Genomic DNA, 24,409 nt, shown 5'->3' with positions numbered 1-24,409 from the left:
CCATTCCTGGGAAGGGCTGCCAAGGGACCCTCTGTGCCCCCGATCTCGCCGAGATTTGCTCTGAGCTGCCGCCCGGTACCCAAGCCTTGAGGCGGGCTCTGGGAGACTTGGCTCCTGACCTTGGGGGGAAGCCCTGGGAGCCCCTGCTCTCACCCCGGCCCAGCCTGGCGGGGTCCCAGAGCCTCCAACGGAAGCTGCTTCAGGCCGAGGCTCTGAGCAGAGGGGCTGGGGGGGCCTCCGGGGTGACCCAGGGCGAGCCCGGGGTCTGAGAGGGAAAGAAGGGGGAGGGAGGGAATTAGTCCCTGAATCCGACGCCGCCTCTGTATGCTGCCTAACTCACTGGCTTCTTCCCAGTCTCGGGGCTCCCAGTTCAGGGCTGTGTCCCTTTAAGACACCTGTGCCGCGCCCTGGGTCACACCTGGCTCCCTGGATCACTCCTGCCCGCCCCGCCCCCCCCAGCTGGCCGCCCGCCGCTCTCTGGGCCGGGGCTCCCTCTCTGCCCCCCGTGGCTCCCACGGGCACCTCGGGCAGTCCCGCCTTAAGCCGAGCCCCCCTTCCCAGGCCCCGCCCGCGCCCGGCAGGTGGCCCCGGCTCAGTCCGCCCCGGCCGCACCTGGGGGCACCGCTCCCTGCCCCTCGGGGAGCATGAGCCGGGCCTTCCCCCGCGGGCCCCGGAGCCCGGCCCAGGAGCAGAGGCTGCAGCCGCCCCCGGGCCTCCCCGGAGCAGGTACCAGGGCATGGGGGCAGATGGGGCTCTCCGGGCCGGGCTCAGAACCCGCAGCCAGCGAGCCCCGCCCTCCCGCGCCCCTCCCCCCGCCAGATCCGGCTCCGGTCCCCGCGGGCCTGGGCGCTTAGTGCCAGCTTGTTCCCGGGAGCTCCAGGCTGGCGTCTGCCCAGATGCCACATGGGCCGTTCCTGGGCCCAGACGGGCACGGGAGGGGGGCGCTCGGGGGTGGGGGGCAGAACCCCTGCTGGGGATGAAAAGCCGGCCCCGGGGCCAGGTGGGAGGAGGACCGGGCCGGAAAAACGCCTGGGACCTGAGGGGAGACGCTCCCCCAAAGTGTCCGCAGTCTGCCGGGGGCAGGGGTGGCAGCTGCGGCACCGCCGGCACTGGGGCACATGGGGGCGCCTTGTCCCACCCCAGGAAGGGTCAGAAGGCCTCACTCAGAACCAGGAGCTGAGGGCCAGACGCCTGTCGGAACTGAACTTGGGCCGTCTGCCGTCTGCCGCTGGCCGTCCTCTCTGGGAGGGGGGAGGCAGTGTGTGAATGCTGTGTCCCGTGTCCCCCAGGCCCTTGGGGCCCCGAGCACCCCCAGAGGCAGCCCTGGTGATGTGAGGGGGGCCGAGCTGGGCTATGCTGGGCCCAGAGCACTCCTACACCCCCCAATTGAGGACACCAGGGAGGCGGGAGGACCTGACTTGGTCTCCTTTGGAGCTCCTGCAGGGGGGCTTCGGGTGAGGGATTGAGCCCCGGTTCCTCCTGGATGAACAAGGCGGCCGCGCCCAGGACTTGGAGGCCCCGGCTCTGGGCCTGCTTTAACCCAGCTCCCGTCTCCTCCCCAGGTGCGAGCGGGGCCGGCAGCTGTCACAAGGAGGCCGGCCCAAGGCCGGACGTGGCGGGCATCCAGGACCCGTGGCGAGCCCACCTGGCGATCCACCGTCTGCGCCACTCCATTGGCCGGCAGAGGCCGCCTCTCCCCAAGGCCGGGCCGCCTTCCTCGCAGCCGCCTGCAGAGGACACTGGGCAGGAGCCCCAGGGAGAGGCTTTGGGGCCCCGGGCAGTGCCGGCCCCTGGGAGTGCTCCTGCAGCCCAGGCCAAGAGCCACTACCCTTTCCCAAAGAGAAAAGCGCCGCGGATCTCGGAGGCCGCCCAGAGGCTGGGCCTCTACAGGCCCACCTGAAGCCCCTTGCCCACTGGGGGCGAGGCCTCCCCCCCACTGCCCCCGGCACTCTGCCCGGCCCATCTGCATCCCTGGAGGCCACAGGCTAAGGACAAGCTCTTTGGGGGGCTCTGGGGCAAACAATGGCACATCCTGTGCGGGAGCCAAGGCCGGCCCCTGGGACCCTGGCCAGGCCCAATAAAGTCCTCTACGAAGGAAGGCCTCTTCTTTCCCCGACTTCCGGGGGCTTGCCTGCCACCAGGGCAGGGGTTCTGGGAAGGTCGCCACAGGCCCCGGGCACCCACAGGAACCGAGGCTCTTACTGAGAAGGAGCCCAAGGGAGGCTGAAGGCCCAGCCCTGCCTCTCAGCCCAACGTCCCCTGCAGTGAGCTGGGTAGGCTCAGAACGAGGATTCTGCCCCATCCTCTCTGCCCCCTCCCCTGCCCAGCCTGTTTCCTTGGTGGGGGGAGGGCCCTCCGGGGGAGAAAGGGATTCTGGGTTGAATCAAGTGGGGCTGGAGGCCTCAGGACTCCCATGACCACCTGCCCTTTGTCCCCGCAGCATCTGGGGGGGCCACAGTGCAGAGTTCAAGTTCGGCCTCAGTTTCTGCATCTGTAAAATGCCCACCCGAGCCTCTTGGCCAACTCCATGCTCCCAGGGCTCAGCTGCCACCCTACTTAGAGTTGCTCCTGGTGGTGCTCCCCATTCTGGCTCTGCTCCCCACTGCTGGCGGGGACCCCCATCTTCTCTGTCCTGAGCCTTTCAGACCATGAGCTCCGAGGGCAGGCGAGGGCTCCTTGCTGGCCCTGGCAGTGCCAGGCACCCAAGAAGTGGAGTCACTGTCAGAGCTGGGAGGCCCAGGTGTCCTGTTTCCATCTGCCCCTTGCCTCTGCCAGCTAAGGCCCAGAAGTGCCCACCACTTCCTGCTACCTGCCTCCTGTCCAGGCTCCCCGTTTTGCAGAGGGGCGTCCCCACCCTTCTGGACTCCAACCCTCAAGCTCCAGTTTAGGTAAACCCTAGGGTCTGTGACGTTGGCTCCCATTACCCATGACCCCTCCCCACAATCTCCATGCTTTGGGGAGCTTCCTTCAAACTATCTTCCTAAAGCCCAGGATCCTAAGTCCCTTGAGGGGCCCCCAATCCCAGCTACCAGAAACTGCCCCCCATCCTCCCTCCCAGTCAGCCAGAGGGCTTCCCCGGGGGTCCAGCGGGCGCTCAGGACGGGGTGATGCTGTTGTGTGATTAGCCCTTCTTTCCAGAGGTGACACCATGCCCACCCTGACCTCTGGAGGGCATCTCCCCATGGGAGATGGAGCCAAGCGTGCCCAGGCACCAACGTGTTCCCCACTGTGTGGCCCAAGGCCCCCCTCTCCCCAAAGCTCAGTTTGAGAGAAGGGAGGGCTAGGCTGGGCGCTTGGTGTCCCTCCCAGACCCGGAGCCCCAGAGTGCAGCTGGGCAGGGGCCGGCCTTCTGACGCGCTCCTTCTAGGCCAGCTGGCAGTCCAGGGGGAGGGATGGGGGGGGGGGGGTAGGGGGGGAGGTCTGGCCTGGTCTGCAGCCTCTCAGGGCTCCCGAGCCCCTCTCCTCACACCAGACATGAGGCCGACTTCTCTGGGGGGGGGGTCACATTTATTGGCCAAATTGCCTGGGGGGGGAGAGGGTCAGCACTCGGCTGTGGTGGGCAACACGTCCACGTACACCGTCCGCATGTTCAGAGACTTCATCGAGACGTCCGCCGGGATTTCTGGAGGGGAGACAAGGGACCGTCAGCCCCCCACCTGCTGCCCTCCCTCTCACAAACAGCAGGGGCTTAATGGATGCTTAATGCAGCACCCAAGAGGAGGAAGGGCATGGCATGCCAGAGGGGGCGTCACATCCGGGGGCACCCCTTGGGCACCTGTCAGAGAGGGCACCCCATCTGGTGGCATGGCCCACGTCCAAATGCTGAGTAGCTCCTCCCTGGCCAGGTCCCGCCCACCTCTGCCATCCATCCCATTCAGGGGGCCTTAGTCTCCCTCTGGGTGCCTCCCTGAACCCTTCCCGTGAGGCTGGCACAAGCCTGGGTCACAGCCGGGCTAAGTCTGAGTGCCCGGCTTGGCGAGAGGGCAACGCGCATCCACTTCACAAAAGTGACCTCTGGGAGGCATCCCATTTTACAGCTGGGGAAACTGAGGCAGAAAGGAGGGCCTTTCCCAGGAGAACACAGCTAGCAAGTGTCTGAGACAGGATTTGAATTCAGCGCTTCCTGTGCCCACCCACAGAACGCCCTGGGAAGGCTGGATGGGGGAAAGGGCAGCTCCAGCTGCCACCGGGGACCCCATGCCCCAGTCCTGCCACCCTGGAGGTCCAGGAGGCCGCTGTGGGCTATGTGAGGCCTTTGCCCCGGCCATGGCCCAGCCTTTGGGCACAGAGCTGGCCCAGGGGGCAGACGGGTCCCTGTGGGTCAGACAGATCCCTGTGGGCCGGTAGGGACGCCCCCTGCATCCAGGGAAGCCCGTCCCAATTTCACTTTCCCAGGGGGCCGAGCACTCGGTGGGAGTCCAGGCCCAGAAGCCCCTCCCCTCCCCGACTAGGACAGGGCACGTGCCCCCTCATGGGTGGTGATGGTGAGTGATGGGCGCTGCCCCCGCCCCCACAGAGTGCTCACCCTGGGTCTGGGCGGCGTTCAGGAAGAGCCGGAGCCGGCGGCTGCGCAGGCCAAAGACTTTGGCGGCCTCGTGGAGCAGGCCCTGGTAGGTGAGCGGCTTCTGGCCCAGTGGATTCTCCAGCAGCAGCGTCCCTACCTGCCCCGCCAGGCATTCTGGGGGACAATGGATGTCGTCAGCAGACCCTTCGGGGAGCAGAGGGCGCGGGAGGGGGCTCCGTGGGCTCCAGCCCTGCCCGCCCTCCACGGGCCGGCTCCAGTCTCTGCCCAGGGGCTCCTCCCGGCCAGACTCCCGGGCTGAGCCACCAGCCCCGCCCTGCCCAGTTCCCCACCCCTGCCCATCGGGCGGCACCTTGTGGCTTGGCGTTCAGCAGCTGCAGGTTAAGGAAGCCGCAGAGAACGCTGGGGCTCGGGGCTGCTGCCGGGGGGGGGCCGGATGTCACACACAGGGTCTTCCCGCTGAGGCTCAGCAAGTCAGTTTTGCTGACGACTTCTGGAAGGGGGGGGAGTGGCGTGAGCAGGGCCAGCGGGCATGGGCTAGCCTTGGCTCCAGGCCAGCCTCGGCCCCCCCTGGCTCTGCCCCAGCCCGGCTCGTAAAGACAAGGGGAGGGGGGCAGGCAGAGACCCGCTCTTCACAGTGTGAGCCGGGGCCCCCAGGGACTCCAAGCACCACGGGAGGGCGAGTCCCTGGCTCTGATGGGCACAGAGTGAGCTCAACGGGCGCCACAACCAGGGCACACCATGAAGCCTCCCCATCGCCTGCCAGGGACAAAAGTCAGGGGGCCAGCAAGAGGCAAAGCCTGGCCTCCCCGGGGCTGGGGGGTGCCCTGCCTGAAACCCCCTCCCCCCACATCCCCACACATGGAAGACTGAGCCAACTCCCAAATTGTCCTGGTCTGTGAAAGGGCAAGGTAGTGGGCAGAGCAGACACTGGCACAGCCAGAACTCGCACTCAGAGCTCATATGTGCATGCTCAGCTTGCATTCACACTCAGAGCTCACACTTGCACACTCAGAGATCAGAGGGAGGCTGTGTGGGCAGTGTGACCCCTGACCCCCAAGGAGAAGCCCTGCGGCCCCCACCTGTCTTTTCGTGGAAGACGGCCAGCTCGGGCGCGCGGAGGCCGAAGATGCTGCCGATGGCGCCCTTGAGCTGGGCCAGGTCCAGCCGGTGGTCTCCTTTTGGGTTCTCAAGGAGCAGGACTCCGCCTACAAAACCGGAACCGCACCGTGCTGATCCCCGCCACAGCAGAGGCGCCGGCCACAACCCTTCCCCAGACCGGGGCCTCCGCTGTGGTCAGTCAGGCAGGCACGTGAACAGCGCAGGCTGAGCCAGGGAGGCCCAAGGGCAAGGAGTCTGAGGCGTGAATGAGGAGGCTGGAGGGGCTGGGGCCTCCACAGTCACAGCCTTGGTGAGCGCCCTAGGGTGGGCACACTTGACAAGGCCCCCCTCGGGGCCCCAGGCTGCCACAAAGGAGCTGGCGGAGGAAAGGGGGGCCGGGGATGAAGGACGGGCCCCAAGCCAGGAGCCCCCAAGGGCTGCCCCTCCCGACAACAGAACCCCCTCGCCGGGCGCGTCCACACAGGGCAGGCCCGGCCCTCTCCCTCACCTCGCTCTTTCCCGTTGACGCAGACGTTCAGATTGACGTAAGCGCAGGCTGGAGCAGGGGGGGACGCGCCTCGGGTGAGGGTGATTTCCAGGTCAGAGCCCTTTAACTGAATACAGGCGTGAGGTCAGTGTCTTACGCCCCAAACTCGCCCCCAGTGTAGGGGGGGACCATGCTACAGCAGGGATGGGCCTGCTCAGGGACAGCTCCTGGGAGGCCCCTGGCGGGCACTCCTCAGTCCTCCTGCCCCCTCCCCCACTGGCACAGCTCTCCAAGCTGCAACCACCATCCTCTCTGTGACCCCCTGCCCCGGGGCCAAGCGAACAGGTCCAGAAGGTTAGGGACCCCCAACCTCCTCCAGCCTCTTTTCCAGTGTGATGCACATAAGCCCCCTCCTTGTATCCCAGGACCCTTGGCCTCATTTGTGGAGGCTCAGCCTCCCTGCGCTGCCTGTCGGGGGATGGAGGCAGACTTCCTGCAGCCACAAGGCGGGGTCAGCCCCAGACCCAAGCAGGCGGGGCAGGGTCTCAGCTGGGCCCAGGCTGGGCTCCCCGTCGCTTTCGGAGGAAGGGGTGGGGGGCCAAGAAGTGGGCTCCCGGGGACCTCCCCGAGCGAGGCCCTCAGCACACGGGCCCCCCGAGCCGGCTGCCCTGGAGCTGCGGGCGCTCACCTGCGTCACCTCCTGGATGAGCACTTTGTCCGACGGCGGCACTGGGTAGGGCTTGAGGGGGGCCTTGATGGTGGCCAGGATGAAGTCCGTGTGACTCTGGATGACTGTGTCCAGGTAGTCTCCTTGTGAGGGCGACCTGTAGTACACGGCGACCTCGTCCGTGGGGACCAGGTTGCACTGTGGGCGGGGGGAAGGACCCGTGTCAGCGGGGGGAGGATCCTGCAGGCAGGTCCGGGGAGATGGGGGACAGAGGCCCAAGGGACCCCAAGACTTCCCTGGCTCCGTGACGTCCCTCCCCCCCCAGGTTCCCCTGCCCCTCACCTTCTTCCGCAGCTTCTGAATGCGGTTAATGACCTCCCGGGCCATGCCTTCGTCAACCATGCTCTGATCCGGGGTGACATCGAGGAGCACCAGCACCTGGGGGAGAGGGCCGGGGCGCTCGGGGGGGTGCACCTGAGGGGGACCCTAACCCTAACTGCACACCTTCCGTCTGCTGGCTCCCAGAGATCTGGAGCCTGACTTTGGAGTGAGCCGGCCTCAGACTGGAGGCCCCGCGGGCAGTGCCCCACCCACAGGCAGTGCCCTACTCATGGACAGCGCCCCCCACCCACGGGCCCATGGGCAGTACCTGAGCATCTGAGTGAGCTTCATACTGAGAGGAGCTCCCTTGGGCCTGGTCAAAGGTGTACAGGAGCCGGACGTCCTCCCTGTGAAGCTCATGGCCGCCCACGATGAGGGAACCTGTCGGAAGCAGACCCGGGGCTGGCGCACGGGACTGCCCCCGAATGGCATCGGGCCCTGCGACGCCCCCGCCGGGACATGGGGAGGGGGCGGGGCGAGGGGCTCCCAATAGGCCGACCTGGCCCTGACTCCCAGCGGCCCCCGGGGGATGCTCCTTGTCCCTGCAGGTTGCCCCGCTGCCTCCGCCCAGGATCAGCCGCGAGCCCCAAGGTTTCTCTCAGGGAGGCTCTTCCCAGCAGGGACCAGCAGAAGAGGGTCTGGGAACCACCTCATGCCGGGGACACTCTGGGACCACGTGCCCTGGCCCAGATATGGGGAGGTCGGTGGGGCCGTGGATGAGCCCAAGCCACCGGCAGCAGGACTACCCTCCAGCCTGGCCCTGAGGCCTTCTCTTGGGGCCCCTCCCACAGTCCCACCCTTGCCCCACAGGCCCCACGGCTGCTCCGGGGAGGCCCCACGTACCCGTCTGCTGCAGGTGCTCCAGCTGCTCGTTTGTCAGCTCCTTGATGGACGCCATCATGGCCTTGAAGGCCGCCTTCAGCCGTTTGCCCAGGACCATGTGGTCAGGCTCGGCCCTCAGGCGGATGCCGTACTTGTTCTTGTCCGTAGACAAGGTCACCCGCCGGACGTTCAGCTCCTGAGACGAGAAGGTCAAAGGCCGTGCAGCCATGAGTGGGGTCTCAGGCAGAGGCATTGGGCAGCCCGACTAGTTCCCGGCCCTTGGGAGGCTCTAGTGCAGGAGCCCCAACTTCCAGAGGGGGCCGACTGAGGGCGGGTCTGAAGCTGCCCATAGACAGGCAGCTCTTCACCCCAGGGCGTGCTGAAGGTCAAGGCTCTGGGAACTTGGAGAAGGAAGTGTGGGCCCCGAGGCTTTCCCAGAGGGAGGCCCATCCTCCAGCGGGAAATGGGTCCTGGCTTCCCTCCATTCTCCGGGAGACCCCAAAGCCACCCAAGCCACGGTCCTGGCAGAGCACACCCCCCTTTGATGGGGGTCCCGTGCCCTCCCCTGCCAGCCTCCCATAGGTCTCACCTCGAGGATGTACTTCTCCAAAGACCTGATGTCGTTCAGGGCCTCGGGATCTTGATGGATGACCACGATCTCCTTCAGAGGATACTGGGGGGGAGAAGAAGGGTCACGGGACACTCTCCCCCGCTGCTCCCAGAGCCCAGGCCGCAGAGGCAGAAGGGCCAGAAATAGGGGCTCCCCTGGGGGGAGGGAGCATCCCCAAAGGCTCCGCCCATCCCACCTTGATTGGAATGGTCTTCCGGTCCCGGATGACGCGGCCCAGCTCGATGACAGACTGCATTCTGGAGACGGCATTCTCCGTCTTCTTGTCGATCAGCTCCTCCCTAGGGGGGAGGGAGCCCCTGAGCAGCCGGGAACCCTGGGGAGCATCTCACTGCTGGGCCTCTGGGTGAGTCCCCAGGCGCCCTGGCCCACTCCCCACCTCCCTGCTGACTGGGTGCATCCCACCCTGAATGTCTTTCAGACAAGGAGCCGGACTCTTAAGGGAAGGCCTTAAAACCAAATGGCTGATGGCCCCCAGGCCTGGACATGAGGAGTCCCCCCCCCCCCCCACCCCGGACACGAGGAGTCCCGCCCCCAGACAGCCGGACCCCTGTTAACGAGAGTGAGAATGAGGACACCCTGGCTGGACAGGGGAAGGGGGGGCAGGGCAGCGCTGGCCCCCACCAGCCCATCCCTGTGCCCCCTGGCTGGTGCCCGGAGGGAGGGAGCACCCAGGCTGGCGCAGGCTGATGCCTACCGGACGCGAGGAAGCATGAGGTAGTGGATGCTCAGGGTGTCCTTCTCCCGCACCGAGGCCGGGTCGATGAGGGTCTTTAGGTTCTGGTAAATGAGCTCCGTGAGGAAGGGCGTGTAGGGGGCCTGTGTGGGGGGGAGAGCAGGGGGCCTGCCTGGTACAGCGGCCAACAGCATGGCCCTGCCCAGTGACGGAGGAAGGGTCCTAGCCAAAAGATGGCGGCCGGCCCCGGGAATCCGAGTGAAAAGGAGCCGGACCGTGGCCCTGAGCAAGGGCTCATGGGAGGTGGCGGGGGGGTGACCGAGCTCACAGGGCGGCAGGAACAAAGTGCAGGGGCTCTCAGGGGTCTACGAGGTAAGACCCAGGAGACACAGTCAGGGAGAGGGAAGAGCGCCGACTGGGCCCAGAGCTGACTGTCTGAAGGCCCTGAGCCCATTCTGGCACCAACCAAGGGATTAAACCGAAGGGCCCCGCCTGAGCAGGACGCCGCGAGGACCAGTGACCGGCCCACGAAGCCCCCGGGGCTGCTGCGAGGACTGAGGGGCGCCCTCACCATGAGTTTGCAGAGGGAGAACAGGATGCTGAACAAAGTCTCTAAGGCCATGACACAATCGTCTGTCCCGTTCTCACCCTAAAGGAAGAAAGGTCAAAAAAAGCACCGGGCTTCTGGGTGACGAAGACAAGAAAGGCAAAGTTTGAGCTTCCGCCCCGCGAGGCCCCGGCTGGAGCTCCGCCCCCCCCCCCCAAGGCCTTCCTGGCACCCCTTGGGGGCCCTCCCTGCTCTCTGGGGGGCTCAGACCTCCTAGGTATCTTCAAGGAACAGCCCTTAGAGAAAAGCTCTGGGGAGGGGTCTTGGGCCTGCTCATGGCCTCCTCCACCCCCTGCCCACACACTTCTTTCTTTTAAACATGCTGGTTTTTCTCTTTTTTTAATCTTGGTCTTCTTCGTTCACTTACTCTTTATTTTGGGGCAGAGCGGTTGGGGAGGAGTGATGTGCCCAGGGCCCCACAGCAAGGAGTGCCTGAGGCCGGATTTGAGCTCAGGTTCCTGACTCCAGGACGAGGCGGGGGGTGGGGGAGGTGTGAGGGTGTTTCTAACTACTGCACCACCCAGCTGCCCCTGACCTCCTGACTCTGGGGAATTTCCTCTCCCAGACCCCAGGGGTCCCCGATGGCCGTGGCCCTGCTTGGGACTCCCCACAAGCAGACACTCACCTTGAGCCGCCGCCGGTTCATCCGGACGTACCAGTTGGTCAGCACATCCACAAACTTGACCAGACGCGGCACCACGGTGTACAGCCGATAAGCTGAAGGGGCCCAAGGGGGAAGAATGGGGTCAGCACCCCCGGCTTGTCCTGGGGGGCGGGCTGCCCCCCCCCCCCAGCAGTTACTCCTACTGAGAGGGGTGGGCAGAGGGCTCTGGGCCGGTGCTCAACCTCCTTGGCCATGGAGGGATGCCCCCCCACCTGCCCCAGGGGCGGACGAAGGGAGGGGCCCCCAGGGCCCGCAGCGTCACTCACCTGCCATCTCGACCTCGAAGAAGCCGATGAGCGACTGCATGAAGGACAGGATCCAGCGGTCGGTGATGTTGCCGCTCTCCCTGACGGCGTTCTCGTTGTACAGGAACTCCACGCCCTCCTCCTGGCCGGGAAAAGGGGACTTTAGGCTCGGCGGGGCTGCACCGGGGGCTCCGGGGGGGCTGAGAGGGCCCCTGGCCCCAAGGGCACAGCGGGCACGGGGCACTCACCTTACGAAGACGGAGGATGTTCTGAATGAGGAAGCGGTAGACGTTGTACCAGGGGAGGAGCACGTCTTTGAGCACATCTCGGACCCCCTCCTCTTTAAAGCGGAGGTTCTCTGCTCGGACCACAGGGGAGTTAATGAGGTACAGCCTGCAGCGAGCAAAGAAAGCCCTCACTGCTGCCAGCCCGGCCAACCTTCCCTTGGGGAGGCCCCGGGCCAAGCAGGACCAGGTGCCCCGGGAAGGTCTCCAAGGGCCCCCCGCTCTCCTGCCCCTGGGCGGGCGCCTCCCAGAGCTCAGGAAGCTCGCGCCTCTGGGCAGGCAGAAGGTAAGCAGGGGTGGGGGTGGCGGCGAGCAAGGGGTGCCCGAGGCATGGGGAGGCTTCTCACCGCAGGGCATCGGCGCCATATTTGCTGATGACTGAGGTCGGGTCAGGGTAATTCTTCTTCCGCTTGCTCATTTTCTGACCGTCACTGAAACGACACAGGCCCGGCCCCTTAGGAAGGCTCCCCGGGGGCCAGAGCCGGCTCAGCCCCTCTCCAGGAAGGACACCCAGGACAGCGTCCGCGACAGCCACTGGCTACTCCTCCCAAAACTCTCGCTCTGACCCTGAGCCGCGCATACTCCCAGGCTTCAATGACAGAGACACCCAGACCCACAAGCAAAAGCCCCCCAGTGGCTGGGCAGGGGCCACGCCCATGACACCACGAGGGAACTGTGGAGAAGGCGCCAAGGACGTTGGGGAGACTCCCACACCGACCCCTCCCCGGCCATCGTGAGGACGCTAGTGCCGTGTCCCCAGCCAGGAGCACAGGGTCGGGCCCCCCACTGGCCAGAGTGTGGCCCTGGCTCCAAGGGGAAGGAGCCCAGGAACTTGTGCAGGGAGGGCGCCTCAAAGGGGTCTCTGCATTTGATATCATGTGGAGGGCGGAAGTACCTGGCCAGGATCAGCCCGTTCACAATCACGTTCTTGAAGGGGGGCTTCCCGAAGAGTGCAGTGGCCAGCACCAGCAGGGTGTAGAACCTGGAGGGGGCAAAGCGTCAACAGGCCGGGAAGGGCCCACGAGCTGCCCCCACGGCTGCTGTGCTCTCAGGGGAGCTGGGTGTCCCTCAGCACAGGGCCAGGGACCATGGGGGCCCTGAGTGACCTCCTGCCCCCTAGCCACAGAAACCCCTGATCTGACCCAGCTCATCCCCCGCCGGATGGCTGCAGCCCCTGCCCACACCGGGGCCGGAGCTGTGTTCCTCCCCCGGCCAGAAGCCTCAGACAAGACGGGCAGAAAGGACAAGCTTTGGGGCTGCGCTCTCAGCCACCCGCAGGGCATCCGGTCCCCACCAGGCGCCTGGCCCTGGTTGGCTTGAGAGGCCAAGGACAAAGCCCAAGTACTTCCTGCCCTGGAGGGGCCTCCTCCCACTTGGGGGGAGGCAGGTGGGGCCTCCAAGAGCCCCAGGGGCAAATCGGTACTAGGCGGGGCCAGAAAGCCGGCGTGAGGCTCTTGGCGCCTGACCCCCACGCGTGACAAGTGTCCTGGGCCGGACCCCGACCCTAGCTGCAGAAATATGCAACCCCCACCCCCGGCTTCCTGGAGCCCCTGGCAGGCCTGGCCCGGGCTGGCCTCCCTCCTGGGACCGCACTCACCATCCACGGGTCTGGTCGATGCCCTCAGCGATGAAATCGGCAGGAAAGGCTTCCTCAAACTCCCGCCGGCTCTCGAAGGGGTAGTGGACCTGGGCATAGGGCATGCTCCCGCTCTCAAACCAGCAGTCGAAGACCTCGGCCACGCGGCGCAGGGGGCCCTTCCCCAGGCGGGAGGGAATGGTCAGGTGGTCGATGCTGTGGAAGGGGGCGAGCACCGTGAGCGCGGGGCTCCGGCTGAGACCCCAAGGGGAGCCATGCGCCCGCCGCGGCTCAGCCCGAGCAGGCCCAGACTGACCTCTCCCTGTGCAGATCGGAAACCTTTGCCCCCGTCAGCTCCTCCAGCTCCGACACCGACCCGATGCACACCACCTGCCCAGGACCACGGGCACCGGGTCAGACAGCCCCGGGCAGGGCATGGGCCACGGGTCCTGGCCACATTTTCACAGGGGGAACCCTCCCACAAGTTCAGTCCCACCCCAGCCCCTGTGGGCAGAGTAGGCCAGCCTGTGCGAGCCCCTCCAGGCAGGCCCCAGCGGCAAGTCAGCCTCACAGCCAGAGCCAGGCCAGCAAGGGCACCCGGGGCAGGGATCAGCCTCAGCCCACCAGGGTGCCTGTGGGAGGGGCTCCCCTGGACCCCCCCCCAAGGGTCTGGGGCTGGAGCCTGCACCTCTTCAAAGTCGTCGCTGACCCACAGGGGGATGGGGGTACCCCAGTATCTGTTTCTGGAGATGGCCCAGTCACGAGCATCTTTGAGCCAGTTCCCAAAGCGCTTTTCTCTCACAAACTCGGGGACCCTGTGGGAGGAAGCCAGGCGTGAGGGCGGAGCCTGGCGGCTGCCAGGGCCCAAGGCCGCCTCTCCGAAGCCCCCAACCAGTGGCTGTGCCGCCCCTTCTAGGCCCCCAAAGGAGCCCCCAGAGGCTCCCCGGTCTCTAAATGGGCCCCCGCCCCTTCTGTGTAAGGCAAGTATGAGCAACATGGAGGAGAGAGGCAGAGATGTAGCAAGAAAGGAACAGGGAGGAGACAGAGTGGCCCACTGCCTGCAGCCCAGTGCCCACTGCCCGCGGCCTGGCAGGCTCACCAGTAACACTGGTCGTTGTTCTCCAGGAGCCGGTCCACCATGTGCTCCACTCGGACAAACCAGCTCGGGACGGCCTTGTAGATCAGTGGTGTGTCGGACCTGAGGACGCGGACGGAGCCTCAGCCCTGGACCATTCTGCGCCCTGGTCCTCTGCCCCCTCGTGCCGCCCCAGGGCTCCAAGTGCAGCCCAGACAAAGGGGACGGGTCCAAGGGGGAGCAGGCGGCCTACAACGCTCCCCACTCTGAACCCTCATCCAGGACTTAGTGCCCCCCAAGTCAACAGAGCAACCAGAGCTTGTGAGGCGCTTCCCGGGTGCCAGGCGGGGGGGGGGAGGGAGGGGAGGCCCGTCCAGTCAGGGAGGCTCTAGGGGCCCACACCGGAGGGTTTGGGAGCATGGTCCCAGCCCCGGCCCTGCTCAGCACTCACCTCCAGCAGAAGGGGTAGTTGTGGTTGAACGTGCCGGCGAGCAGCAGGCGGCCCTGCTCCTTGATGGCGCGGATAATGTTCTTGTCAGCATCCTGGGTGAAGAGACAAGACACACAAGGGATCCTGGGGTACAGGGAGGAGGCGGCGGGGGGCACGCAGGGCCCCTTCCCCGACCTCCCACGCCAAGATGGGCCCCCTACCCAAGAAGCCGCAGGAGGCAGAGGCGGCCTTGGGGCCGACACTCATGATAACTCTGAGGTGCCAGGTTGGGGGGGGGGCGAGAACAACAGCGGGTACGGACTACACATTAATGGCCAACACCCAGGAGGTCAGCGCCATTGTCCCCTTCATTTTATGTGTGTGGGGGAAGGGGTGCTGAGGCTCAGAGAACTCTATGGTGCAAGAGGCAAGATTCACATGTGGCTCCTTCTGGCTCCCAGACTTGCAGGGTCAGTGCCCAGGTTGGCTCTCTGCCAGGGGGTTGCTCCCGTGCCCGGCATCCTGCCCTCTTGTCACCTCAGAGGGCATGGAACCAGCCCTTGGCTCTCACCTGATGCCCCTGCACCAGCCACCCGGTCAGTAAGGGTTTATAAAAGCTTAGTGGGTGCCAAGCGAGCACTGAGGATGGCAAAGGCAGCCCCAGCCCTCAGGGCCCCGGTGCCTTCAGAGGCAGCTCTGGAATTGGGGGGAAAGGCAGCTGGTGGGCACGGCAGGGGAGCAGGGGCCCTGATCTGGGCGCATCCAGACTCTGCCACCTTCCTGTACCACTGCCCCCGGGCCGGAGTCCAAGCTCAAAGCAGCCCCAGCTTGGGGCTCAACGTTTGGGGTAGGACGGAGCTGCAGCATTGGGAACATCAGGAATGCGTCAGCTCCCCAACGAGAAACTAGGACAAAACCTCGCAGGCGAACCCGTGGCCCGAGCCTCAGAGCCCCGCGGGCTTGTCCCAGACATCCCACCTTCACGTACTGCCCGGCGAAGTCGCTGACGTCGGCCGTGAAGCAGCCGGACGCATCCACGGGGCACACGGGGACAGAATCTTTCTGGATGATGTTGGAGTCCATGCAGACCCGGTAGTCATCCTGAAAAAGTGCCGACCGGCTCCTCAGGCTCTGTCTGCATGGCCCCCCTGCCACCCTGCGGGTGACCCCCTTGGGAAGCCGCTGGTCCTCTGCCCAGCCCCGGAGGCCTATGCTGAGTGGCGAGGGGCCCCTGACTTTCTGTCCTGGCGTCTCGGGACATGTCAGCCCGTCTCGGTCTATCCCCCCGATTCTGCCCCACCGACACTGAGATAAAGAGCCCCCAGGGGCTGGGACTGGGAAAGGCCCCCCAGCCGGAGCCCCGGCCCGTACTCACAGCCCCGAAGTACGGCGCCTGGTGCACGACGCCGGTGCCCTCCTCCTCTTTCACATAGTGATCCACGAGCACCGTGAAGGCGCCATTTTCTCTGCACTGCAGGGGAGGCAAGGACACGGCCCCGTCAGCGTGCTGACCACGCCTTAGTGTGGGTGGCTTTGTGGACGAAGAAGAGCCACGCTCTCCCTAAAGTCAGCCAGGGCCCCGAGGTCCCCGTGGTCTGGCCAGCAGAGCCATGGCCAAAGGATGCCATCCAGCCCGACCCAGATGCAGGAAGGGTCCATCAAGCTCTGCAGCCATTCACCACAAACTGCCCCTCGTCGGGTCCCCCGGCTCCTCTGGGACAAGACACGCCCATCAGGACTGGACCTGGGGTTCGAGTGACCTAGGAGGAGGGAAGGAGGGGCGGAGGAGAGAGAAGAGGGAAGGAGGGAGGGGGAAAAGGGAAGGCTGCGATGGAGAGAAACCAGATATGCTCTCACCTTCACAAAATACTCGAACATGGGCTTGTAACGCTTGCCTTTGAGGGAAATGCCAGGAAACCTACAAGAGGACGATGGGTCATCAATGAGAATCACGAGTTCCTTTTTGTTTCCGTCGTCTACGACGCCGGATGGGGCCGCCGACCCAGGGGGTGGAGCCAGGCAGGGCATGGCGGATCCACAGTGACTCCCGCACTCACCTTTCGAGGATCACGTAGTCGCTCTCCGACTTGTACAGGGCCACCAGCCTGGCTTCCATCATGATCAGGACCCTTCCGGTGGCGGCATCTGGGAAACCAGCCCAGGGAAGCAGGGGTCAGTCACTGGCACAAGGCAGTGGCAAGGAACCCCACACCAAGGGATGCGTTCTAGCTCATCACTCAGTCAGCGGGGACATCTGGGGCCTCAGCTTCCCTGATGCCAGGAGGGCCTTCTCTTGTGCCTATCCCCATGTGGGCAAGTGACCAGCCTGCCGTGCAACTGGCAGGACCCAGAGGCTGCCTCCCAGAATGAGGCCCTCTGGGGGCAGGGGGTGCAGCAAGCCCCAGGGACTGGCAGGGAGGGAAGCAGGCTGAGCCAAGTCCCTCAGGCCCTCTGCCCCTTTGGACTGTAGTGGGGGGGCCATCTCCCATTAGTGGGGACGGATCCTAGAGGAGGGGGCGGGAGCAGGTTTCATGCTGCCCTACTCTGACCAGAGCCACTTGCCTCCAGCGCTCACTTGAAAAGTGACTGGCAAACCTTCCATCAGAATAACAATCATAAGGCCACTGGGAGGCTGGGATTGGGGGTGAACATCAGAAGGGAAACTCAGGCCATTTTTTTTTGAGGTGGAACTTCTAAATTATTTTAATTGCATTTCTTTTATTTCTTTTTAAAGCTTTTTGTTTTCAAAACATTTGTGTGGATAATTTCTTGACATTAACCTTTGCAAAACCTTGTGTTCCAATTTCCTCCCTTCCCCCAGGCCCGCCCCTAGATGGCAAGTAATACGATATATGTTAAAACATGGTAGAAATATATGTTAAATCCAATATATGCATACAGCTTTCTACAATTCTCTTGCTGAACAAGAAAAGTTAAATGAAACCGGAGAAAAATGAGAAAGAAAATAAAACGTGAGCAAACAACAACAAAGAGTGAAAATGCTCTATTGGGATCCACACTCAGTTCCCACAATCCTCTCTGGAAGCAGATGGCTCTCTCCATCACAAGATGATTGGAACTGGCCTGAATCATCTCAATGCTGAAAAGAGCCACGTCCATCAGAAGTGATCTTCGTATAATCTTGTCGTTCCCGTGTACAACGTTCCCTTGGTTCTGCTCACTTCCCTCAGCATCCGTTCCTGTAAGTGTCTCCAGGCCTCTCTGAAATTATCCTGCTCATATGTTTCTTAAAACAGTAATATTCTATGACAATGATACACCCCAACTTATTCAGCCATTCTCCAGCTGATGGGCATCCACTCAGTTTCCAGTTTCTGGCCATTACAAAGAGGGCTTCCCCAAACATTCTTGCACATGTGGGTCCCTTGCCCTCCTTTCAGATCTCTTTGAGATCCAGTAGTAATAAGTCCAGTAGTAACACTGCTGGATCAAAGGGGATGCACAATTTGACAAATTTTTTAGTTCTAAATAACTCTCCAGAATGATTGGGTCAGTTCACAACTCCACCAACAACGTATCAGTGAGGCAGTCATTCCACATCCCCCCCAACATTCATCACTATGTTTTCCTGTCATTTCAGCCAATCTGAGAAGTATGTAGTGGTATCTCAGAGTTGTCTTCGTTTGCATTTCTCTGATCAATAGTGATGTGGAGCTCCTTTTCATGTGACTACAAATAGTTTCAATTTCTTCATCTGCAAATTCTTTTCATATCTTTTGACCATTTATCAATTGGAGAATGGCTTGAATTCTTGTAAATTTGAGTTAATTCTCTATATAATTTAGAAATAAAGCCTTTATGAAAACCCTTAAATGTAAAAATGTTTCCAGTTTATTGCTCCCCTTCTAATCTTGTCTGTATTAGTTTTCTTTGGCCCCAGATTCCTTCCTTCTTCACATATCTGAGAGATAAACTCTCCTTTGTTCTTCTAATTTGCTTATCATCAACTCTTTAAGTTTAGACCAAGAACCCATTTCAACCTTATCTTGGTATAGGGTGTCATGTGTGAGTCAATGCGTACTTTCTGCCATAGGAGTTTCCAGTTTTCCCAGTAGTTTTTGTCAAATAGTGAATTCTTATCCCCAAAGCTGGGGCTGTTGAGTTTGTCAAATACTAGATTGCTATAGTCATTGGATGTTTTGTTCTATGAACCCAACCTATTCCATTCATCAACTTCTCTATTTCTTAGCCAATACCAAATGGCTTTGGTAACTGCTGCTTTCTAATATAGTTTTAGGTCTGGCACAGCTGGGCCACCTTCATTTGCATTTTTTTTCATTAATTCCCTTGAAATTCTTGACCTTTTGTTCTTCCAGATGAACTTTGTTACTATTTTTTCTAGATTTCTAAAATAATTTCTTGGGAGTTTGATTGGTATGGCACTGATTAAATAGATTAACTTAAATAATATTGCCTTGACAGATAGACTCCCAAATGTTTTACATGATCTACATTTATTTTAAACAGAATTCTCTTTGTATCTTTTGCTGTTGGATTTTGTTAGTGACATAAAAAGATGCTGAGGATTTCTGTGGATTTATTTTGTATCCTTCAACTTTGCTAAAGTTATGAATTGTTTCTAGTAGTTCTTTAGTTGATTCTCTGGGGTTCTCTAAGTATATCATTATAATTTTAGAGAGGCCTGGAGAGATATACACGAACTGATGCTGAGTGAAATGAGCAGGACCAGAGATCATTGTACACTTCAACAATGATACTGTATGAAGATGTATTCTGATGGACCTGGCTCTCTTCAACAATGAGATGAACCAAATCAGTTCCATTTGTTCAAGAATGAAGAGAACCAGCTACACCCAGCAAAAGAACTCTGGGAAATGAGTGTGAACTGCAACATAGCATTCCAATCCCTGTTTTTGTCCGCCTGCATTTTTGATTTCCTTCTTTTTACCTTATTTCTAAGTCCAATTTTTTTTTTTTTTTTTTGTGTAGCAAAGTAACTGTATGGATATGTATACATATGTTGTATTTAATATGAATTTTAACATATTTAATATGTATTGGTCTACCTGCCATCTGGGGGAGGGGGTGGGGGGAAAGAGGGGAAAAATTGGAACAAAAGGTTTTGCAAGGGTCAATGCTGAAAAATTACCCATGCACATATCTTGTAAATAAAAAGCTACGATAATAAAAAATAATAAGATACTATCATATCATCTACAAGAGCGATCAATAGGTTTCCTCATTACCTACTCAAATTCCTTTAAAGCTCTGAGATATTAGGCACTACTTCATTCTCAAACTCCTTGGCACACAGTAGGTGCTTAGTAAAAGTGAATGGCTTCCTCCAATGACCCTGAGGGCATGGGAAAGCCCAGAGCAGCCCAGGAGCTGAATCTGACTCCCCAGCTTCCAAACTGGGTAAAACAGGCCCAAGGTCAGAGCAGCTTCAACTCTGCCAACCCTGATCTGCCAATGACTGATGGTTCTTACTGCCCTGTAAGCTCACCCGGACAGCAGCACTTCAGGGCTCTCTGTAAGGAGCTGCCCAGTGGAATTGGCCTGCAAGGCTCATGCCCAGTGTGGAGCCCCTAAGAGACAGCGGGGTCCCCCCCACCCTGGTGACGTGGGCTCACCAAATGAGGACACCCCCTACTTGCCTCGAAGCTTCACATACTGGAGATCTGGATTCACGCAGAGCGCCAGGTTACTGGGCAGAGTCCAGGGCGTGGTGGTCCACGCGACCAAAGAGACAGCTTCATCTTCCTCCAAAGGGAAAGTGACAAAGACGGAGGGATCTTGGACATCCTGAAATGAAGACGTGACAAGATGGAGAGATCACCTTGAAAAGGGGAAATACTTATCGATTTGTGGGCTGCAAACTCGGCACTGTGTCTCTTATTCTATTTTTTTCTCAAACAAGCACAGGAATATTTAGTGCAATGCTCAACTGCAAAGAGTAAGTCAGGTGGGATGTTTATTTATTTGTGGTCACCAAGAAAAATGCTTTCCCAGATAATTAACATGTCCCAATGTTTTTTCTTTCACACACACTGTGAAAAAGCTTCAGACACATCCCTGCCCAGGAAAAGTGTATCACACGCAGTCAGCGGCATTTTCTTTCCCAGTGCCCGGCCTGCCGCGCCTCTGCCTCCCCCCTGCCCCCAGCCTACCTTGTAGTTCTGGTGGGACTCGAAGTTGGAGAGCGGGGTGTTGCAGGCTGTCGAGAAGGGCATCACCTTCACCCCACGGTAAACCAGCCCTTTGTCGTAGAGCTGCCGGAACACCCACCTGGGAAACCCAGGAAGCCCGTCAGCCTCCCCACTGGGCCCGATCACAGCCCACGCTGGGAGGACTGAGTGTGGCCCGCTGCCCCACAGCCCAGCCTCTGCTTCCCCTCCTGCAGCGTCGGGCAAAGCAGCAGATGGACAATTTGGTCCTGATCTGCGTGCTGAGGACAGCAGGGTCTGCACTGACAGATGGGGGACCCGACAGCCTGGCTGCCGGCCCAAGGCCAAGCCGGGGCCCTGCTCAAGCAGCCCCCAACTCACCACACCGACTCCATGAACTGGGGGTACAGGGTCTTGTAGTCATTTTCAAAGTCAATCCAGCGGCCCAGCCTGGAGATGGTGACCTGGTGAAGTGGAACGAGCCCATCAGGGAGCAGCCTGGCTCTCTCACCTGCCCCCTTAGGGAGGCACCCCTGCTCGTGGGGCAGCGGAGGATCCTGGGACCCCCGCTAAAGTGGGGGGAGGAACCGGAGCCACTGGAGCCGCTCGCCACCTGGGGAAGGCTGAACTAGCTGGAGAGAGAGTCCGAATGGACCACGACCATCCCTGATGTCAGAAAAACCAGTCGACACCGGTGTGATGTGACAGAGTGGGGAGGAACCAGGGGAACACCATGCATAGAGCAGCAGGAGGACAACGTGAGCACCGGGCAGTTCCGTGACAAACCCCCAAAGGTGGGATGTGCTCTCTGCCCCCTCCAGAGGTGTGTGGGCTGTCTTCTGTCCCTGTGCACACTCTAGGGCGGGGGGGGGGGGGGGGGGGTGCTGAGACCCAGACCCGGGGAGAAGGGGGAAGAATGAACACTGAGCTGAAGGTCAGAGACTTGCAGATTTAAAAAACCTCTGCTCCTTTTGTTTTACAAACAAGGAAGGAAAGGTGGGTGGGGGTCCGGGGACAGCCCCCATGGCAACCCCACAACCTTGTGACAGGGACCCCCACCCGGGTCTGGGTCTCAGCACCTTCCACTCGGCCGCGTATCTCATCACGATCCCTCTGCACTGGCGATTGTACTCCGCGATGCCCATCTTGGCCACGTCCTCCGGTCCTTTGATTCCCAGAGTCTTGTCGATCTCGTACTCCTGGAAGCAGAAGGTGCCGAGGCTCGAGCTGCCTCCCACAGCTCCCATCCCGCCCTGCCCGAGGGAGAGCCGGGGGGGGCAGGCGTACCACCGGTAAGCCGTGGCAGTCCCAGCCGAATCTCCTGTCCACGTGGAAGCCGCTCTGGTGGGCGTATCGGGTGACGACGTCCTTGATGGTGCCCGCCAGGATGTGCCCGTAGTGAGGGAGCCCCGTCGCAAAGGGAGGCCCATCGTAAAAGGTGAACCTGGGGAAGAGAGCCGGAGCAAGGGGGCGCTGTTCGGTCACTTCCTAGCCCAAGGAGAGGGACCAGAAGCGAGGCCCGAGGAGAGACAGCGGGGCCAGGGAGGAAGGAGACCCCAACTGGAAACCCCTCCCTCGCAGTCACACCGGGAGAACTTCCGTCCGGCGGACGTGACCCAGAGATTCTGGCCAGAGAGTGAGGGAGCTCGGGGGGGGGGGGGGGGGGGGGGGGGGGGGGGGGGGGGGGGGTGCCAGGGTCCGGGGCACCCCCGGGGCCTCCTGCCCACGTCTAGTCCGGGGCCGGGCCGTGCACTCACCTCGGCCTGCTTTTGGATTGCTTTAAGCACTCTCTGAAACAGCTGAATCGGGTCCAGAACTCCAAGATCTTCTCCTCCTCGTCGGGAAAGCTGATGGTCTCTGGGACCGGTTGGACCATTTTGTTGCTAGGGAGAGAGGAGCCGTGGGTCACTCTCTGTCCCCCCCGCACCCCCCGATCCGTGGCCACCAGCAGGGCTCGGCAAGGACGGCGCCGCCGGGAGCACAACCGGAGAGAGCCCACGGCCGTCCGGGAGCCAGGGCCGAAGGCAGGGGGCGGGGCCCAGCCAGAAGAAGGGGGCGACCTTCGGCCGCGGGCTCGGACCGGGCGAGACCCCCAGGCTGGCCGTGGGAATGAGCACCGAGGCAGGGATGCCTGGGCAGGAGGCCAACTACAGTGACCAGCTCTTCCTGCTGGAAGCAAGATTTCCCCCTCACAGAAACGCGGCCATGTGCGGTCACTGCCCGGAGGCACCGGGAGCCCCGGCCCAGCCCCTCCCCCACGGCGCATTTGCTGGGCCCCTCTCCGGCCAAGGCCAGGACAAGAAAGACAAGGCCGCGCCTGCGCCAGGTGGGGAGGGGGCCTGTCCCTCTGGGCCGGGGCCGGGGCTCCCCTCCCCCAACCCTGCTTCCCCAGCCCAGAGCCCAGCTGAGAACCGCCCCAGAGGCACCGCCCGCCCAGAGACCCCCGACCTGCCCCAGAAGCGGCAGGAACTCCCTGAGACAAACCGGGCAGCTCGAGGCCCAGCGGAGGCTCCGCAGGCAGAGATGGGGCGACAGCGGCCGCGGCGTCGGCGCTAGATCTCGAGAGCCTGGGGGGCTGAGGGGCGACCGGAGGCGGCAGCGCCCGGGCCAGGGCGGCGGTGAGAGGGCTCCCCTGGGCCCCTCCGGCCGCGGGGGGGGGGGGGGGGGGGGGGGGGGTGAGCGGGGGGCCACGGGGCTCGGGCCGGGTCTTCCCCACCTGAGAGTCTGAAGCGGAGCCGGACCCGAGGCTGGGCCGGTGCCCCTCCCCCCGGGAGGGACCTGGCCAGGGGCTCCGAGTCCCCTCTGCGCGCCCCTCAGTGCTGCCCCCCCGCGGGGCCCGGGCTGCGCTGGCCGCGCCGGCTGCTGACCGGCCTGTGCCAGTGACCGGGCTGTGGGGGCTGCCGGGAGGCGCAGCCCCCACGCTTACATCACTGGGCCTGCTTCCTCTCGGCCCTTTCCCAGCCCGGACAGCCCGACTGACACGCGGCGTCCGGGAACCACGGGGCCTGGTCAGGCGGGGGCGGGGCAGGGCCAGACCCCCGGGGGTGCGGGGCGCTCCGAGCCCGCCCCGCCCCGCCCCCGCCCCGGGCTGGCAGCAGGGTCCGGCCCTGAGCCCGCTGGGAAAACTAAACCAACAGGGAAAGCCCCGCCCGGCCCGCAAGGAGGACTCCAGGGAGACGGCCCCGGGGACAGAGCCAGGCCCCCAGGGAGGAAGGCGCACCTGTCCATTCCCTGGGGGGAGGGGAGCCGTGACGTCAGCGGGCTGGGACAGGCCCTGGGGAGGGCAGCGGGGCTGGGCGGAGGGGGCGGGGCCGAACTCCGCGGGGCTTCAGTGTCCCCCTCCCCCACGCCAAGGCCCCAAGGCTCCGGCTCTGTCGGGGTGAAGCGCCAAGGACCGACACCGAGGGCCCCCAAGCGCGGCCGAGGCCGGGCACGCGCCGCCCTCGGTCCCCCCGGGGCCCCAGCCACGCGCGGAGGCTGCGGCCGCCCCCCCCCCCCCCAGGCCCGGCCGCCCCCTCAGAACTCACCCGCAGAGCCTCCGCAGCGGCGGGCCGGCAGAATGATGCAAGGCGAGGAAAGCATGAGCGGAAGCGGAAGAGCGGCCCGGCCGGCGGCGCAGCCAATCAGAACGCAGGGCAGAGGCCGCCCAACAAGACGGCCACCGATTGGCCGGACGCGCGTCCCGGCAACGGAGGACGCCGAGGGGCGGGACCGAGGGAGCAGAAGCAGAAGCGCGCTGGGGAGGCGGGGCGAGGGAGCCCTTGCTCCCGGTGCCCCTCGGCCCTTTCCGGCCTCAGTCTCCCCTTCTGGGAAATTAACGACGTCCATAGTGACGCCGCTTCTGGGTGCAAAGCGCTCGAGAGCCGCGGCCTCCCGGGGTACGGGGGCTACCGCGCGTCCCAGAGCAGAGGAAGCGGAGCTGGGGGAGGGGGAGTGACTGCCCCCCCCCCCAGTCCGTCTCGGGCCGGGCAGCTGCAGGCCCCAGCATCGGGCCTCCTCGGGGGCGTCTCCGCCCTCCTCCCGGGGGAGGGGGGAGGGGGGGGCTTCTCCCTCAGCCCCGCGCGGCCCCGGCTCCCCCTGCTGGCCGGACCGACG

General features: G+C 62.8%; 2 protein-coding genes and 1 non-coding gene across 4 annotated transcripts; 1 reads left to right on the top strand and 2 right to left on the bottom strand.

Moving 5' to 3' along the window:
- Nucleotides 1–459: 459 nt before the first annotated feature.
- On the top strand, nt 460–2,624 carry LOC111719609 (MAP7 domain-containing protein 1). Its single transcript, XM_031951580.1, has 2 exons — nt 460–726; nt 1,563–2,624. The coding sequence occupies exons 1-2, from the start codon at nt 645–647 to the stop codon at nt 1,898–1,900; spliced, it is 420 nt and encodes a 139-aa protein (XP_031807440.1). The 5' UTR covers nt 460–644; the 3' UTR covers nt 1,901–2,624.
- Nucleotides 2,625–3,539: 915 nt separating this feature from the next.
- IARS1 (isoleucyl-tRNA synthetase 1) lies at nt 3,540–23,939 on the bottom strand. 2 transcript variants are annotated; one of them, XM_031951575.1, is made up of 34 exons: nt 23,842–23,939; nt 22,072–22,197; nt 21,602–21,758; nt 21,394–21,513; nt 20,696–20,778; nt 20,318–20,435; nt 19,805–19,952; nt 16,223–16,310; nt 16,023–16,083; nt 15,541–15,636; nt 15,144–15,266; nt 14,187–14,278; nt 13,760–13,858; nt 13,349–13,475; nt 12,977–13,050; nt 12,682–12,876; nt 11,980–12,066; nt 11,432–11,515; nt 11,049–11,193; nt 10,822–10,942; nt 10,517–10,608; nt 9,856–9,933; nt 9,306–9,427; nt 8,787–8,889; nt 8,570–8,653; nt 8,002–8,176; nt 7,427–7,539; nt 7,120–7,215; nt 6,799–6,975; nt 6,132–6,237; nt 5,605–5,730; nt 4,875–5,015; nt 4,526–4,678; nt 3,540–3,622 (listed from the first exon to the last, which is right to left on the bottom strand). In XM_031951575.1, exons 2-34 carry the CDS (start codon nt 22,188–22,190, stop codon nt 3,540–3,542), a joined length of 3,786 nt encoding a protein of 1,261 aa, XP_031807435.1. In that variant the 5' UTR covers nt 22,191–22,197; nt 23,842–23,939. The 2 variants fall into 2 exon arrangements, with proteins under 2 accessions (XP_031807435.1, XP_031807429.1); XM_031951569.1 differs by lacking the exon at nt 23,842–23,939 and adding an exon at nt 22,799–22,921.
- On the bottom strand, nt 23,184–23,319 carry LOC116420921. The gene has a single exon (XR_004231351.1). It is a non-coding gene; the product is annotated as a small nucleolar RNA SNORA84 (small nucleolar RNA).
- Nucleotides 23,940–24,409: the final 470 nt, after the last annotated feature.

This window comes from Sarcophilus harrisii, chromosome 1, assembly GCF_902635505.1.
Source record: "Sarcophilus harrisii chromosome 1, mSarHar1.11, whole genome shotgun sequence".
NCBI classification, from domain to species: domain Eukaryota; kingdom Metazoa; phylum Chordata; class Mammalia; order Dasyuromorphia; family Dasyuridae; genus Sarcophilus; species Sarcophilus harrisii.
The sequence above is the reverse complement of the archived record's forward strand: the minus strand, read 5'-3'. Positions and strand labels throughout refer to the sequence as shown.

Bases quoted from the DNA above. Each gene is read 5' to 3' on its own strand.
- LOC111719609 (XM_031951580.1), top strand. From the start codon at position 645: ATGAGCCGGGCCTTCCCCCGCGGGCCCCGGAGCCCGGCCCAGGAGCAG. The intron at 727-1,562 runs GTACCAGGGCAT...TCTCCTCCCCAG, and splicing joins CCCGGGCCTCCCCGGAGCAG to GTGCGAGCGGGGCCGGCAGC.
- IARS1 (XM_031951575.1), bottom strand. From the start codon at position 22,190: ATGGTCCAACCGGTCCCAGAGACCATCAGCTTTCCCGACGAGGAGGAG. The intron at 13,859-14,186 runs GTGAGTGCTGAG...CCGCGTCCTCAG, and splicing joins AACTACCCCTTCTGCTGGAG to GTCCGACACACCACTGATCT. The intron at 3,623-4,525 runs GTGAGCACTCTG...TCTCCCCTCCAG, and splicing joins GAACGCCGCCCAGACCCAGG to AAATCCCGGCGGACGTCTCG.